Below are 15,112 nucleotides of genomic sequence, written 5' to 3' on the forward strand. Positions count from 1 at the left end.
CGAGCCTCTCTCACCCCATTGTTTTTTTTTTTCAAAGTAAAATGTTATATATATTTTTTAATTTGATGAATGATTATGTACTTCTAGTGAAAAAAGGTACTAATTAGATTTCATTATTGTTATGATTTTGAAAACAATTATTATAAATAAAAAAATTAAGTGGATGTAATAGGATGATACATAAATCATTGTCCATGTTTTTTATTTTACCGTCACTTTTTATATATTTTCCTAATATATTAATTTTGTATCGGATTGATAATGTGTCACATAAGAATAAAATAGAAAAAAAACGTCATTATTTTTGTAAGATCCTTTGTTTCTACCAATTTCTTTTTAATAAATTAATGTTTAGCAAGTTTAGTTACCTTTTGAATGTGAGTGATGATGAAGATGGATTCAGTCAAATATTTCATTCTAAAAGGCTGCAATGCAATTAATGTTTCTGTTTAGTTTGTCACCTAAGCTCTTTATACTGTCTTTCTTGTTATAGATTCACCTCATTACTGCCTTCATTAACATGATAGGTTAAGTTGTTCTTTTTTTTTTTTTAATTAACTTTGTTATATATACACACAATAATGTAACTTATAAAATAAAGAAATAACGTTATGAAACTCTTAGCGAAGAGTGTTACAATTTTATTTAATCAGAATCTTAAATAAAACAAATTTTTCTTTTATTCTTCTTTTGCGTCTTTTATTGAAATTTGTTCCATGCAAGGGTTTTTGAGTTTGTATGTGTTTTAAGAGTTTAAAGTGAATATTTATTTTATTATGATTGTTAGAGTGTGATTAGATCATTAATCTGAGTTTTCTATATATAAATATGTTATCCCATGTGATTAAAGGTTTTTAGACAATTAAGCTTTTTTTGATAGTGACATACATCTTAGATAAGTGAAGCTAGTGAATTATAATTTAAAGAATTGTGTTTGTGGTTTGGAATACAATAAATTTGATGAAATGCTAATTTGATATGCCAAAATTTGAAACGTGTGTTAAGAATTTTTTTAATTTTTGAAAACCTTGAAATGTGGAATGATTGAATTTGAGTTATATGAGTATTGAATTGATTAATTGACAACATGTTAGGAGTCAAATCATATATATCTCAATGTTGAAAAAAAGTAAAATAACTTAGATATGCCACCAAACCAATTATATATATATATATATATATATATATATATATATATATATATATAGTGAAAAATTCAAATAAACAGTAAATATTTTCTTCAAATGTTTCATTAATTGTACTAGTGATGTGCTAGTTAAATATTATTTTTTTCTTTTCATTTTAAACTTTCTTCTTCAAGGAACCTGTGCTATATTAAGTACAATATTTTTTTCCTTCTAAATAAGTTGTTCTTTCTCTTTATTTTATTCTTTCCTTTCATTTAATCACTCCAAATGTCATGAATTTACAATTTTGTTTCGATCACAAACGACAATTTCGTGATAGTGAGAAGGTTTATATTTGAGACTGATGATATCACAATAAAAATGTATATGTAGTGTTCGAAATTGAAATAAGTAAAATTGATGAAAAAAAAAAAAACTGAATTGAGCTACATTAAACCACTTAAATATAATATTATGAATTTAAAATTAATTAGCCACAAATAAACATAAATGAAGCGTGTCTTGAAATTTATTTTATAATTTAATTGTATTATACTAAAAATATATTTACGCTTATGAAAATATTATAACAAAACTATGTTATTGTATTTAACTATAAGATTATACAATTTATTTATAAATAACATGAAAATTTTAACGATGTTGCAATAATTACATAAAGAAAATTATACCATATATTTATTTATTTATTTTATCATAAAATGCTTAATAAGTTTTTTTAACCATGTTTAATAACTTTATAAGACGTTTATACACAAAAACTGATAATTGATACAATTAAATTGTAAATTACTGGTTTAGTTTAAATTTTATTGGAAGAGCCAAATAAGAAATGAAAATTTCACACACAACATTTTATGAAAGATGCATTTGAAAAAAAACATTAATAATAACAAGACTTAACGTGAATATTACAAAATTAGACATGATTCTATCACTTTAATTTAATGTCACATAAACTCTTTATTTACGACAACATAATATTTTTATTTTCTTATATTCTTCTCTTTGTTTTACGAAACAAAAAATTTCGACACATTCTAGAAACAAAAAATTTCGTCACGCAATCCAAAAGCCAAAACAAATTTGAAATTATAATATTGACACAATTCTATGTTCTTTCTACCTAGAATATCATATTAATTATGATAATGTTCAGGACAGATATCATTTTAAAGAATTTTATATAGTACAGTTGTCTCCTAATTTTCTATGTAATATATATATATATATATATATATATATATATATATATATATATATATTGAAAATCAAAAGAATGCAAAAGAAAAATGTAGACAGAAATATTAAAATTTATAAAGTGAGACTAATTTAACCCAATGATAATGAATAGTTTAATAATGATGTGACATATTATCTATTATTGGTGAATTTGATTCAAAGTTTAGTGTTTGGAACTAACATAAATTTATTTATTGAGTATTGGAACTTGAAGCTAATTTCGTAAGCAAGGTGAATATTATACTCATTGAGTTGACCAATTTTTTTAAGGGTGGACTTTCTAGAAGCTTTTATGCTTAGGGCAAAATCTTTAGAGATTTAATATAACCAACGATCCGTCTTTATACTAACTTTTTTAAGTTTTTAGACATGTAAAATTATTATAGTTTTATAATTAAGTAATTTTAATATTTCAAGTTAAGTTGTTAGTCCTTTTTGCATTATCATTAATTTCAGATAATGATTTAAATCACTTTAGTTTTGAAGAACATTTTAAAGATAAGGGACAATATGTTAAGCAATATACGGAACGAGGTATAAAATTTTTAAAGTTAATATGTTCCAATGCTATTATTTTTCACTATTCATTGCACTACAATTATAAGATTACAAGGTTATCTAAAGCTTGTTTATGGGTAAAGGTATTTCAAAACAATATTAAATTTAGGCTAAATTATATTTTTTGTCATTGTTTTTTAAGAGGTGTTCAAATGGTTTTTCAATTTCTTTTGTCTCAATATGATTATGTTTTTGTTTTAAAAATACCATTAGTTTTTATAAATAGTGATAAAGTTAGTCTTACATGTCAACTTGTGATTTTTTTAAATTTTTGAATTTTTTTTTTTTGAATTTCTTTTACAAATGTTATTAGGGGATAGAATTTCAATTTGGTTTCTATTTTTTTTTATTTCAATTTAGTTTTTATTTTTGAAAAAATAAAGTAATATTATTCTTCTTTAAATTAAAAGACTCAATTTATTCTTTGTATAAATTTTATGATGATATTTTTACTAAAATTAATATTTTTATTAAATATTTATAGAATTATTTTTAAACAAACTTTGAAATTTATATAAAATATTTAGGACAACTCATATGAGTAGATTGATAGAGTTAATACTTAAATCTTGAGAATTACAACTTATTAATTTTAATTTGTTTATATATATTTTTTGTATGATTTATGTTTCTTCACTTACGTTAAATTTAATTATTCACATGAAAACTCTAATTAATATGATCTCAAACATGTATTTCGTATAAATTTTAAAATTAATTTAAAAATATTTTTAAAATTATTTAATAAAATATTAATTTTAGTAAAAATATCAACATAAAATTTATACAAAAAGTTAATTAAATCTCAATTTAAGGAGACAATAATACTTAACTTTTACAAAAATAATTGAAACTAAAAACAAAACTAAATTGAATCACTTTTAACAAAACCAAAACTAAATTGAAAAAAAAAAATAAAGGCCAAATTTGAAACTACTTTAACGAAAACAACACCAAAAGAATAATTTAATATTAAATTTATTATGAAGTTAGCTTTTAAATTTCCTAAAGATCTAATGTGAAAAAATTAATCAAAAAAACTTATCAATATCAAATATATTTAATTTAAGATTTTATCAAAAATTAATATTTCAAAAATTTATATATTTTTAATTAAATTTTTATTAAAATAATTGTGATATTGAATTCTCAAATATTTTTTTTATTTTCATTGGTTTTTGTGTGAAGGTAATTGTTATTTTTATATTTTTATCCCAATTTATTAATTATTTTTTTCTTTAATCTCTTTTAACTGTCAATTAGTTTCTTTTCTTTCTAAAAATAAGTTAACAAGTAAGCTGGGTGATATTAAAAATTTAATTATATAAAAAAAAATAACAGTTTCATCATTCAGACAAAAATTAAATAAAAATAAAAGTATTTTAAATACTTAAAAAAATTAATAAAAAATTATTTAAAAAATTTAAAATTATAAAATATTTAAAACTTGATTAACTCTTATGTTTTGCATATTAGCCTATTATAACAATTTAAAAATTTTGGTTAAATAAAAGTGAAACTAGAACAACGCATAATACAGAGTTAAAGTGATTAAAATAAGACAAAAAATAAAAATAAAAAGTGTTCTCTTACAAGGACTAAAATCAGAGTTAATAATCTAAAATTAGAAAAAAAATTCAAAACCAAAATTTATTAATAAACATTCAAATGTCGGGCTCATATTTCTACAAGTGGTTATGTATCCATGTACATACAGCACAGGTGGGTATATTTTCATTAAAGGCATTAAACAATTAATAAAATAAATAAAGTCAATTTAACTCATGATGAAATCTGTTATTTTTTATACATAGAAAATATATATAACTAAAATCGAAAAAAAAATCAATTTTATTTAATTTATTAAAACTAAAAATTCCATTATTCAATTTCTTATTTTAACTATTGGTTTGTGTTTCACGCCTCAAGGTCATTGTCAACGTCACTATCAAAGCATGTTGTTAACACTTGGCTTCAAATATAATTAAAGATTCATAAATGTTGATCCAAGACTATAGTATAAAAAAAATACTGCATTTCGTAGAAGCTTCTCATATTTTTTTTCATAACATTAATTTCCCAGCTTATAAAATCAGGACGTTCTCTTCGTCACACAAAATAAATTCTTTTGATAATTGTCGTATTTCTCAAAATTTTAATAAATAAAAAATAATTAAAATCTAAATGAGTTTTAAATAATATTAGATTAAGTAAAAATGAAAAAAAATGAATAATATATAAACTAATTATCTTAATATTTTAAAATAAAAATAATAATAATTTTTTATATGAATTGAGTTCAGATTTAATTGGTATTATGTTTTTCTAATAAATTCCTATGGAAAGGTTCATAAAAAAATAAAGATTACTATTCCAAAAATCGTATCCATAAGTATATATAAAAAGATATGGTTATCTTTTATCACTCTAATCAAGTTATTCCTGACAGTAGTTCAAAATAAAATAAGTTAAATATGTTTTTGGTCTCTTAAGTTTGAGCGAAAGTTGGGTTTAGTCCCTCATCAAAACTTTTGACCAATTTAGTCCTTCATCTTTCAAAATATGTGAATTTAGTCTTTTTAACCAAATTTAATGTTAACTTAAATACTATCATGAAATGCGCTTGAAACGTCAGATAAACTTAACAAAATTTGGTTAAAAAGACTAAATTCACATATTTTGAAAGATGAAGGACTAAATTGGTCAAAAGTTTTGATGAGGAACTAATTCCAAATTTCGCTAAAACTTGAGGGACAAAAAACATATTTAACCCAAATAAAATAATACGATAAAAAGAGTTGTATATAAGCACTAATATATCACAGTAACGTGTGAATTGTCTCAAAGCAAGCTAACCATTTTCGACTTTTCTATGTACACATTCAGAACTCATTTGTAACAGTGCTGACCAGAATCATCTTCTCCTCTCTCTGCAGAACACCGGAAAAACTTGTTTTTTCTCTCTTTCACTCTCTTTTGCACACTCACCTAGATGACTATACCAGTTCAATCATGTATACACTTTTCATGTCACATTTTTCTGGTTCTGTTCTTCTTCCTTGTTCACACAAGCTCACAATCTTTGAATGATCAAGAGCATGCAGTTTTGCTTAACATAAAGCAATATCTTGAAGACCCTTCTTTCCTCTCCCATTGGAGTTCAACTTCTTCTCACTGTTCATGGCCAGAGATCACATGCACCGCTGCCTCAGTCACTTCCCTCACCCTCTCACATTCCAACATCAACAAAACTATACCACCCTTCATCTGTGACCTCACCAACCTCACACACCTTGATTTCAGCTTCAACTTCATCCCTGGTGATTTCCCCACGCCCCTCTACAACTGCTCCAAGTTGGAGTACCTAGATCTTTCAGGGAACAACTTTGATGGCAAGGTTCCTCATGACATTGACCGTTTGGGTGCTAATTTGCAATATCTCAACCTTGGTTCTACCAATTTCTATGGTGATGTTCCTGCTAGTATTGCAAATTTAAAGCAATTGAGACAGCTTAAACTTCAGTTTTGCTTATTGAATGGAACTGTTGCTGCTGAGATTGATAGCTTGCCCAATCTTGAGTTCTTGGACTTGTCCTCTAACTTCTTGTTTCCTAAATGGAAGTTGCCTTGGAACTTGACCAAGTTCAACAAATTGAAGGTGTTTTATTTGTTTGGCACCAACTTGGTAGGGGAAATCCCAGATAACGTTGGAGATATGGTGGCTTTGGAGAAGCTGGATGCATCAAAAAATGGCTTAACTGGAGGAATTCCAAGTGGTTTATTCTTGCTGAAGAATCTGACCTCACTCTATCTTTTTGAAAACAGCCTCTCAGGGGAGATACCAAGTGTGGTTGAGGCATTAAACTTGGTCAACCTTGATCTTGCAAGAAACGATCTCACAGGGAAAATACCAGATGATTTTGGAAAACTGCAACAGCTCTCATGGTTGAGTCTGTCTTTGAATAGCTTGTCAGGTGTGATACCACAAAGCTTAGGCACTCTTCCAGCTCTCAGTGATTTTCGCGTGTTTTTCAACAACTTATCAGGTACTCTTCCTCCTGATTTTGGCCGTTACTCAAAGCTTAAAACCTTTTTGATTGCATCTAATAATTTTACTGGGAAGTTACCGGATAACCTGTGCTATCATGGGACGTTACTTAACTTGTCTGTTTATGAGAATAAGCTGAGTGGTGAGTTGCCAGAATTTCTTGGAAATTGCAGTAGTTTACTGGACCTGAAAATTCACGAAAATGAGTTTTCTGGTAACATTCCTAATGGTCTTTGGACATCTTTCAATTTGTCAAATTTCATGGTGAGCCATAACAAGTTCACTGGTGTGCTTCCTGAAAGGCTATCTTGGAATGTTTCGAGGTTTGAGATAGGTTACAATCAATTTTCTGGTGGAATTCCTAGTGGGGTATCATCATGGACTAATTTGGTAGTGTTTGATGCCAGTAAGAACAATTTCAATGGAAGTATTCCAGAAGGGCTAACAGCTCTTCCTAAGTTAACAACCTTGTTGCTTGATCAGAACCAACTCACTGGGGCACTTCCATCAGATATAATATCATGGAAATCCTTGGTCACTCTAAATTTGAGCCAAAACCAACTCTCTGGACAAATCCCTCATGCAATTGGTCAGTTACCAGTCCTTAGTCAGCTTGATCTATCAGAAAATGGATTCTCTGGCCAACTTCCTTCCCTCTCTACCAGACTCACCAATCTCAATTTGTCTTATAATCATTTAACTGGGAGGATTCAAAGGGAGTTTGAAAATTCTGCGTATGCTGGTAGCTTTTTGGGCAATTCTGGTCTTTGTTCTGACAACCCAGCACTGAACCTTACCTTGTGCAATTCTGGCCTTCAAAGAACAAGCAAGGGCTCATCTTGGTCTATTGGTTTGATTATATGCTTGGCGGTAGTAGCCTTGTTACTGGCCCTTTTGGCATCAGTCATGTTTATTAGATTTCAAAGAAAGAGAAAGAAAGGATTAGACAACTCTTGGAAGCTCATTTCCTTTCAGAGGGTGAATTTCACAGAATCAACCATTGTCTCATCAATGACAGAACAAAACATCATTGGTAGCGGTGGATATGGTACGGTATACCGCATTGATGTTGGTTCAGACTATGTTGCTGTGAAAAAGATTTGGAATAACAGAAAGTTAGAGAAGAAGCTTGAGAGCTCCTTCCGTGCAGAAGTTAGAATATTGAGCAACATTCGTCATACCAACATTGTGAGGTTGATGTGTTGTATCTCTAATGAAGATTCTATGCTCCTTGTGTATGAGTATCTGGAAAATCTCAGCCTAGATAAGTGGCTGCATCAGAGTGTTAAGCCAGGTTCAGTCAATAAAGTGGTCCTTGATTGGCCAAAGAGGTTGAAAATAGCAATTGGGGTTGCTCAGGGTTTGAGCTACATGCATCATGACTGTTTACCACCTATTGTTCATAGAGATATAAAAACAAGCAACATCCTTCTGGATTCTCAGTTCAATGCAAAAGTTGCTGATTTTGGACTAGCTAAGTTGTTAATCAAACCAGGAGAACTTAGCACCATGTCAGCTGTTATTGGCTCATTTGGCTATATTGCTCCAGGTGAGTGACATACAATCTTTTTGCTCCTAACCATAGTGATTGATACTTATAATCTTAGTACAAAATAGAGGTTTACACTTTTCTCGACGCATTCAGTGAAAAAAGTCACATAACAGTCTCCACTCTCGAATGGCATATATGTTTATTCTCAATTTAATTTTTCATATTTGAATTGCAGAATTTGTGCAATCAACCAGAGTTAGTGAAAAGATTGATGTGTTCAGCTTTGGAGTAGTGCTATTAGAACTGACAACCGGTAAAGAAGCAAGTTATGGAGACCAACATTCATCTCTTTCAGAGTGGGCATGGCGTCACATTCTGATTGGAGACAATGTTGAAGAATTGCTAGACAAAAATGTCACTGAAGCCAGTAACATAGATGAAATGTGCACTGTTTTCAAACTTGGTGTCATGTGCACTGCAACATTGCCTACAAGTAGGCCTTCCATGAAGGATGCCCTACAAATATTGCAAAGCTTAGCAGAACCATTATTTTATGCAGAGAAGAACTTTGGGCACTACTATGATGCTATGCCTCTTCTCAAGAGTTCAAAGGAAACCAAATTGAATGTTGATCATGATAGTGAATGATTAACAAAATGGATAAGATAGTGGCAAAAATAGGTTTAGCAACTTGAGGCAATGTTTACTGTGTTTGAAAATGAAGAGTGGGGTAGTTAGTTTGTCACAGAGTTGTTGTATAGAATGAATTTAATGAAATGTGGAAGCATCAACAACCCACTAGTTAATCTAGTTACAGATTTGGAAAGTTTTCATGTAAAAATATTAAAATGTCAACAAAGTTTTGATGTATTTGTCTGTAGATATTTTACAGACTTTTTTTCATACCAGTATCATTAGAACTTTTGAAAACCTTTCTCTAGATTGCACTAGCTGGCTGGCTTAGAGAATCCAAATTGAAATTTGTTTCAGAGGAGAATCATTGGTGACAGCAGAATTCTGTTTTGTAAGGTTGGAACTATGTGCCGTGTAGAATGAGTTAGATAAAGAAGAAAACTTCAACTTAATTTATGCAATATGAATAGTTTGTTCTTGTTGGATTCTAGCATCATAGTAGTGGCCAAACTGCTTTGACTCTGATGCCGGTTTAGTTGCAAACTTGGAAACAACTGATAAAATCATAAACTATATATATATATATATATATATATATATATATATACACACACACACACAATTACACTGAATGGGGTGGGATGAACTTCAATATATTTATGGAAAGGAACTTTTCATTCAAACTAAAATATATGTTCTCTAGATAGGAATATGAAAGTGTGTTTACTTTATTTTATTTGAAAAATACATTGGAATATTGTAACTTTTTTTGAGTGTTTTGTTGAGAATGGAAAATCACTTTGAACAATGCAATAAGGAATTTGAGTCTATTTATAAATCTATTAGTCAATACTTTTTTTTCATAATCATATTAAGTTTATACTTAATGGAGAGAAGTGAACAAAGTGTCACCATCACAATTAATTGTTCTTGACTTTTGGTAAAATTCTCACTTAAGAACTTAGACAATACATGTATAATTCAAATAGTCATTTACATAAAAAAAAGTTATTCAAAGACCTATCACTTTAATATTTGAGAGACCAAATTAGATATTATTCCTTTTTATATTTAATATATATACTTTTATTTTAAAGAATATCTTAAACAAAATTACTGCTCTTATTTTTCTTAATATTTAAAAACAAAAACGTAAAAGTAATCTCATGCCTTCTTCTTACAATTGATTTAAGAAAAAAAATCCATTAGAGGAAATATATATATATATATATATATATATATATATAATGTTTGTTTATTTAATCATGTGTTGACTCTAGGAAATGTGAAATCAAAGAGTGAGTTGTCCTACTACTTTTCAATCATTATTTTTCCAATCGGACAAAATGATCGATATACTAGTAATGATTTTTGTGTCAAATGTTGTTATACCAAATAAAATCTCTCTTATTTTTTGACAACAACAACAATGTCATTAAATCTATAGGTTTGGTAATTTTATTCTTGATTATATATGTGGCCTACAAATAAGTTCTTTATCCTCTTACAAGTTATATAGAAAATATAAATTACTCATTTGTTTCTTATATTTGACTAAATTTTATATTTTAATCTCCATTCTTTCAAGTTATTCTTAGCTAGTTATAGATGCCTTTTTTATTTTTGTATATTTTTGTCAATTTAAAGCCTGAACACTAAAAGGATAAATGAAAAAAAGGTTATATATATTGTTTTCAAACTGGTATAAAAGAAGAGTTTTATCTATAAATTAAATTATAATGTATTTATTCCTTATATTTTATGAAAATCGATCTAAAATATTTTTTTTTACAACAGAGTGTTTTTCATATGACTGACTTTCACAGTAAAATAAAATATAATTCTCACATACATTTGTTTTTGAAGAAATATTTTACATAATTTTCATAGAATATAAACACGGAATATTTTATAATTTAGTTTAAGGATTACATACATTCTTTTATAATAATATGAAAATAAAAAACACATTTAACTCTTGTACATAGATATATAATTATTTTTAATATTATATTTTGTATTATTAAGGTATTTTTATTGTCAGACAAATCTCCAGTGTAACACAACAAGGCTTGAAGACTAATTATGATAAAGGGAAAAGCTTCAAAACTTTTGTTTTTGAAAGTTTTCTCTCTGTTTTTTTTTTGGTCAAATTTAAAACTTTGTCTGTTTGAACTCCTAAATGAGTAAGTAAATTAGGTAAGCAAACAAATGAATGGACTTAAAGTAGTCAACATTAGGTTTTTATTTTACTCCCTCGTGTGTTGACCGTTGAAAAATAGGCATGCAAGGAATAAGTGAAACCATAAAAGCTACAAAATGAGAAGTAGTTACAAAAGCTCAGTGTTGTAAAGTAAAAGAATGAAAAACCACTTGTCTTTCATGATTTACCTTAAAATTTGTTGTACGATGGATACGTATAACCTTAATTGGGTGTTTGGTTCCATTTTTTACTTTAAAATGCAAGAAAATTGGTGCTTTTTGAAAGCTACAAATTGACTCACCAAATTAAAACCAAACACAGACTATAGTAGAAGTTAAAGGTTTTCTTTCCAAAACTTTGGTATAAGAATTTTTTAAGATTTTTTTATGAATTAAATTTAGTTTATTCAAAAGTTAGAAATACAAAATTAGAAAAGTTATATGTCACAGCTTCTAGATATTAGTATAGGTTGATTTAATTTTGGATTTTTTTTTCTCTCTTAAAAGTCTTTGAAATGAATGCTATAAACTTTTTTAACATGAAAGCTACTTTTTTTTATCACTAACTTTGATCATTGATAGTTTTAGTAGGAAATATTTTCATGTTTTAGATAATCATAGGAACTTGTTGCCCTGTAAGTTTTTCACGTAATGTTTTCATATTAATTATAATTAATTCTTCATTCTGTATAATTAAATTTCTTTGTTTATCTATTTTCTTTAATATGTGAGGGTTGTGTTTTTACACACCCTATAGAGGTGTAGGAAGAACCACGGGGCGTTAAACGAAATAGCCCAATACAAGGCCCTGTTTGTTTCAATGTCCAAAACAAAAAGGCCATAATAAAATGAACCCAATTGAAACCGAAGCAGAGTGAGCGAGGACGCCATGGAAAAGGAAGAGGAAGAGGAAGCAGTGGCACCAATGGTGAAGTTGGGATCGTACGGTGGTGAAGTTCGGTTGATGATTGGTGGAGAGGAATCTGCTGCGGAGGAGACCATGCTTCTTTGGGGTATTCAGCAACCCACGCTTTCTAAACCCAACGCTTTTGTCTCTCAATCTTCTTTGCAACTGTCCCTCGACACTTGTGGCCACTCTCTATCCATTCTTCAATCCCCTTCTTCCTTGGTATCTTTCTCTCTTACGCTCCCTGCTTTAGTTAAAAAGATTATTGGTAAAAAAAAAGCTTTGATTTTGATCCTGGTTTGTGTTCTAACTTGATGACCCAATTGCTTTGTTTAACTCGAATGTGATTTCCCTTTTCATAAAATACTATGGTACTGATTGTTATTTCTTAAAGGTGGAAGCTTATGACATCCCTGGTTGATGACTTGTACTATTGAGGCTCTGATTTTTAGAAAACGAAAACCACTTAACTTCACATTGGGTAATCATCCACAGTTTGATCATGGTTTGAGTTATAACTTGATGACCTGGTTGTTTTTAAGCCCGAACTTGATTACCCTTTTCATAAAATGGCATGCTGCTGATTGTTATTGGTTAAAGTTAGAGTCTTGCAGTAGCCATCCATTGGTTACGTGTGTTATTGGAGCTTTGAATTTGGAGAAAATGATCAAGTTAACTTCACATTACTGCTCAAACGGCTTTTGCTTTAGCTTGTGCCGTTTTTAATTGTTGGTTTATTGTTTTAAGATTTAATGTTGAAATTTCCATCATGCGGTGAATTGAATATTGTTAATTCAACTCACAGTTATGGTATTTTCGAGTTTTGATTTTAGGGAACTCCTGGAGTGACTGGAGCGGTGATGTGGGACAGTGGAGTTGTATTGGGGAAGTTTCTGGAGCATTCTGTTGACTCAGGGATGCTTGTCCTTCAGGGAAAGAAGATTGTCGAGTTGGGATCTGGTTGTGGATTGGTTGGGTGAGTTCAATTGCAATCTCTATCTTCTTCTTTATCTGTTCATGATATATGGCTTTGGTTTCTCAGTAATTTCTTGATTAGCTTTTGGCTTTTTCCACATGGACTAAATGATGTAGGAAAGTAGAGGTTTGGGCTTTGGCATCGTTTTTCTTTACAACCAAGCGACAATTTGGATAAACTTTTCAATGAGCTAGTATAGGAGAAGAAATAAGATGAATTAAGATAAAATTGAATCAAATTTCTCTCACTAGTTTAAATATACTTCTCTACCTTAACTTTGTCATAAGCCCTAGCTACCTTATTTGTTGTGGTGTATAAGTTGATTCCATCTTATGGGAGAAGTCTGATTCATTTCACCTCCTTAATTTGTGTTCTTTTCCTTTTCTGTAACTGTTTTTTAAGAAGTTTAACCCTACTAGCTCTAGGTTGTCCAGCAATGGAGAACAATTATTTTTTGGTTGTTCTTACTCAATCTATGATGCACCTTTCTTATTTTCTTCCTTAGTTGTATTGCAGCCCTCTTGGGTGGTGAAGTTGTTGTTACTGATCTGCCAGATAGGCTGAGGCTACTGAGAAAGAACATTGAGACCAATATGAAACATGTTTCTCTACGCGGTTCTATAACAGCTACGGAACTCACATGGGGAGAAGATCCTGACTCAGAACTCATTGATCCCACACCTGATTTCGGTAAAAGTTATCTCCCTCAACCCCTCCCCACTGCTTAGAGCTAACAAGGAGAAACAAACAAGATTCAACCACGGGCACCACAAAACTTATGAAATGTCACAGTGATTTGCGTTCCTATAATAGATTTGTAGTTAGTTGTATTTTTTTTTCTTCTGTTGATCCGAATGCCTATTGGAGTTACCTTTGTCTACTTTGTTAGCATTTTCTTTTATGTTTTTAATCTAATATTCGTTGTGAGATCATTGCAAATACAACCTGTTTTGCAAAATTAGAATTTAGATGAAGTGTTACAACTTATGCCACCATGGTCTCATGAAAATTTTTGCATCAATTCATATCAGAAGTGTTTTATTTTTTTACATTCTAGCATGACGAGGCTCTTGTTAATGCTATGTTTACTAAAATTGTCATTTTGGTGTTTTTGGCTAATGAGAATTGAATCAGAGTTCCATAAGAAGCTGTTAAATTTTGAACTATTTATAGGAATAGCTTGGTGATTCAATACTTGATTTCCTGTTATCAGTGCTAGGATCTGATGTAGTGTACAGTGAGGGGGCAGTGGTGGATCTGCTAGAGACGCTTATGCAACTCTCTGGATCAAATACAACAATATTTTTGGCTGGAGAACTCAGAAATGGTAAAGAATTCTATTCCTTTTTCTTCTTTTTCGGAACCACAATGCATGACCTGTGCTAAATAATGTTCTTATTTCAGATGCCATTCTTGAGTACTTCTTAGAAGCTGCAATGAACAATTTCGCTATTGGTCGTGTGGATCAAACACTGTGGCACCCTGATTATTGCAGCAATCGTGTTGTTCTTTATGTTCTAGTGAAGAAATGATTGTTGAGATTAACGTTTAATTGTCTTGTGTAATGCTGGTAGCATAATGGCATAAAGTGCATTAAGAATTTGAGAATTATGAGTTTTTTTATCACTATATTTTCTTTGTTAACCCGTGAGTATTTTGTTTTTTGTAAGGATAAATGATTAATTTGGTTCACGAAGTGTTGTCAATTTAATCTTTTGAAAGAACGAAATATTTATTTTAGTCATTGAATGTACAAAAAAATCTTGTAATATTTTATGTTTTGCGAGACTACTAATTTTAAGAATCGATTTAAATATAATTTTTTTAAAATAAATTCAATTTTTAGAATTTCGAAAGAGTAATTTAATTACTTAAAATTGAAATTCTAATTTTAATAACTTAGGTT

General features: G+C 29.2%; 2 protein-coding genes across 2 annotated transcripts; both read left to right on the forward strand.

Annotated features, from left to right (window-relative positions):
* The first annotated feature begins 5,787 nt into the window (after positions 1 to 5,787).
* Positions 5,788 to 9,604, forward strand: LOC114182276 (receptor-like protein kinase HSL1). Its single transcript, XM_028069107.1, has 2 exons — positions 5,788 to 8,545; positions 8,724 to 9,604. Exons 1-2 carry the CDS (start codon positions 5,941 to 5,943, stop codon positions 9,134 to 9,136), a joined length of 3,018 nt encoding a protein of 1,005 aa, XP_027924908.1. The 5' UTR covers positions 5,788 to 5,940; the 3' UTR covers positions 9,137 to 9,604.
* A 2,577-nt stretch (positions 9,605 to 12,181) lies between these two features.
* LOC114181068 (protein N-lysine methyltransferase METTL21A) lies at positions 12,182 to 14,927 on the forward strand. The gene is made up of 5 exons (XM_028067399.1): positions 12,182 to 12,452; positions 13,064 to 13,206; positions 13,712 to 13,896; positions 14,420 to 14,533; positions 14,611 to 14,927. Exons 1-5 carry the CDS (start codon positions 12,213 to 12,215, stop codon positions 14,736 to 14,738), a joined length of 810 nt encoding a protein of 269 aa, XP_027923200.1. The 5' UTR covers positions 12,182 to 12,212; the 3' UTR covers positions 14,739 to 14,927.
* The last annotated feature ends 185 nt before the right edge of the window (positions 14,928 to 15,112 follow it).

Source organism: Vigna unguiculata, chromosome 4 (assembly GCF_004118075.2).
Source record: "Vigna unguiculata cultivar IT97K-499-35 chromosome 4, ASM411807v1, whole genome shotgun sequence".
Classification (NCBI taxonomy): domain Eukaryota; kingdom Viridiplantae; phylum Streptophyta; class Magnoliopsida; order Fabales; family Fabaceae; genus Vigna; species Vigna unguiculata.

What these genes read in the sequence shown, in the direction of transcription:
- LOC114182276 (XM_028069107.1), top strand. Translation starts at nt 5,941, where the DNA reads ATGACTATACCAGTTCAATCATGTATACACTTTTCATGTCACATTTTT. An exon ending in ATTTGGCTATATTGCTCCAG is followed by an intron (nt 8,546 to 8,723) that starts GTGAGTGACATA and finishes TTTGAATTGCAG; the next exon opens with AATTTGTGCAATCAACCAGA.
- LOC114181068 (XM_028067399.1), top strand. Translation starts at nt 12,213, where the DNA reads ATGGAAAAGGAAGAGGAAGAGGAAGCAGTGGCACCAATGGTGAAGTTG. An exon ending in TGATCCCACACCTGATTTCG is followed by an intron (nt 13,897 to 14,419) that starts GTAAAAGTTATC and finishes TCCTGTTATCAG; the next exon opens with TGCTAGGATCTGATGTAGTG. An exon ending in GGCTGGAGAACTCAGAAATG is followed by an intron (nt 14,534 to 14,610) that starts GTAAAGAATTCT and finishes TTCTTATTTCAG; the next exon opens with ATGCCATTCTTGAGTACTTC.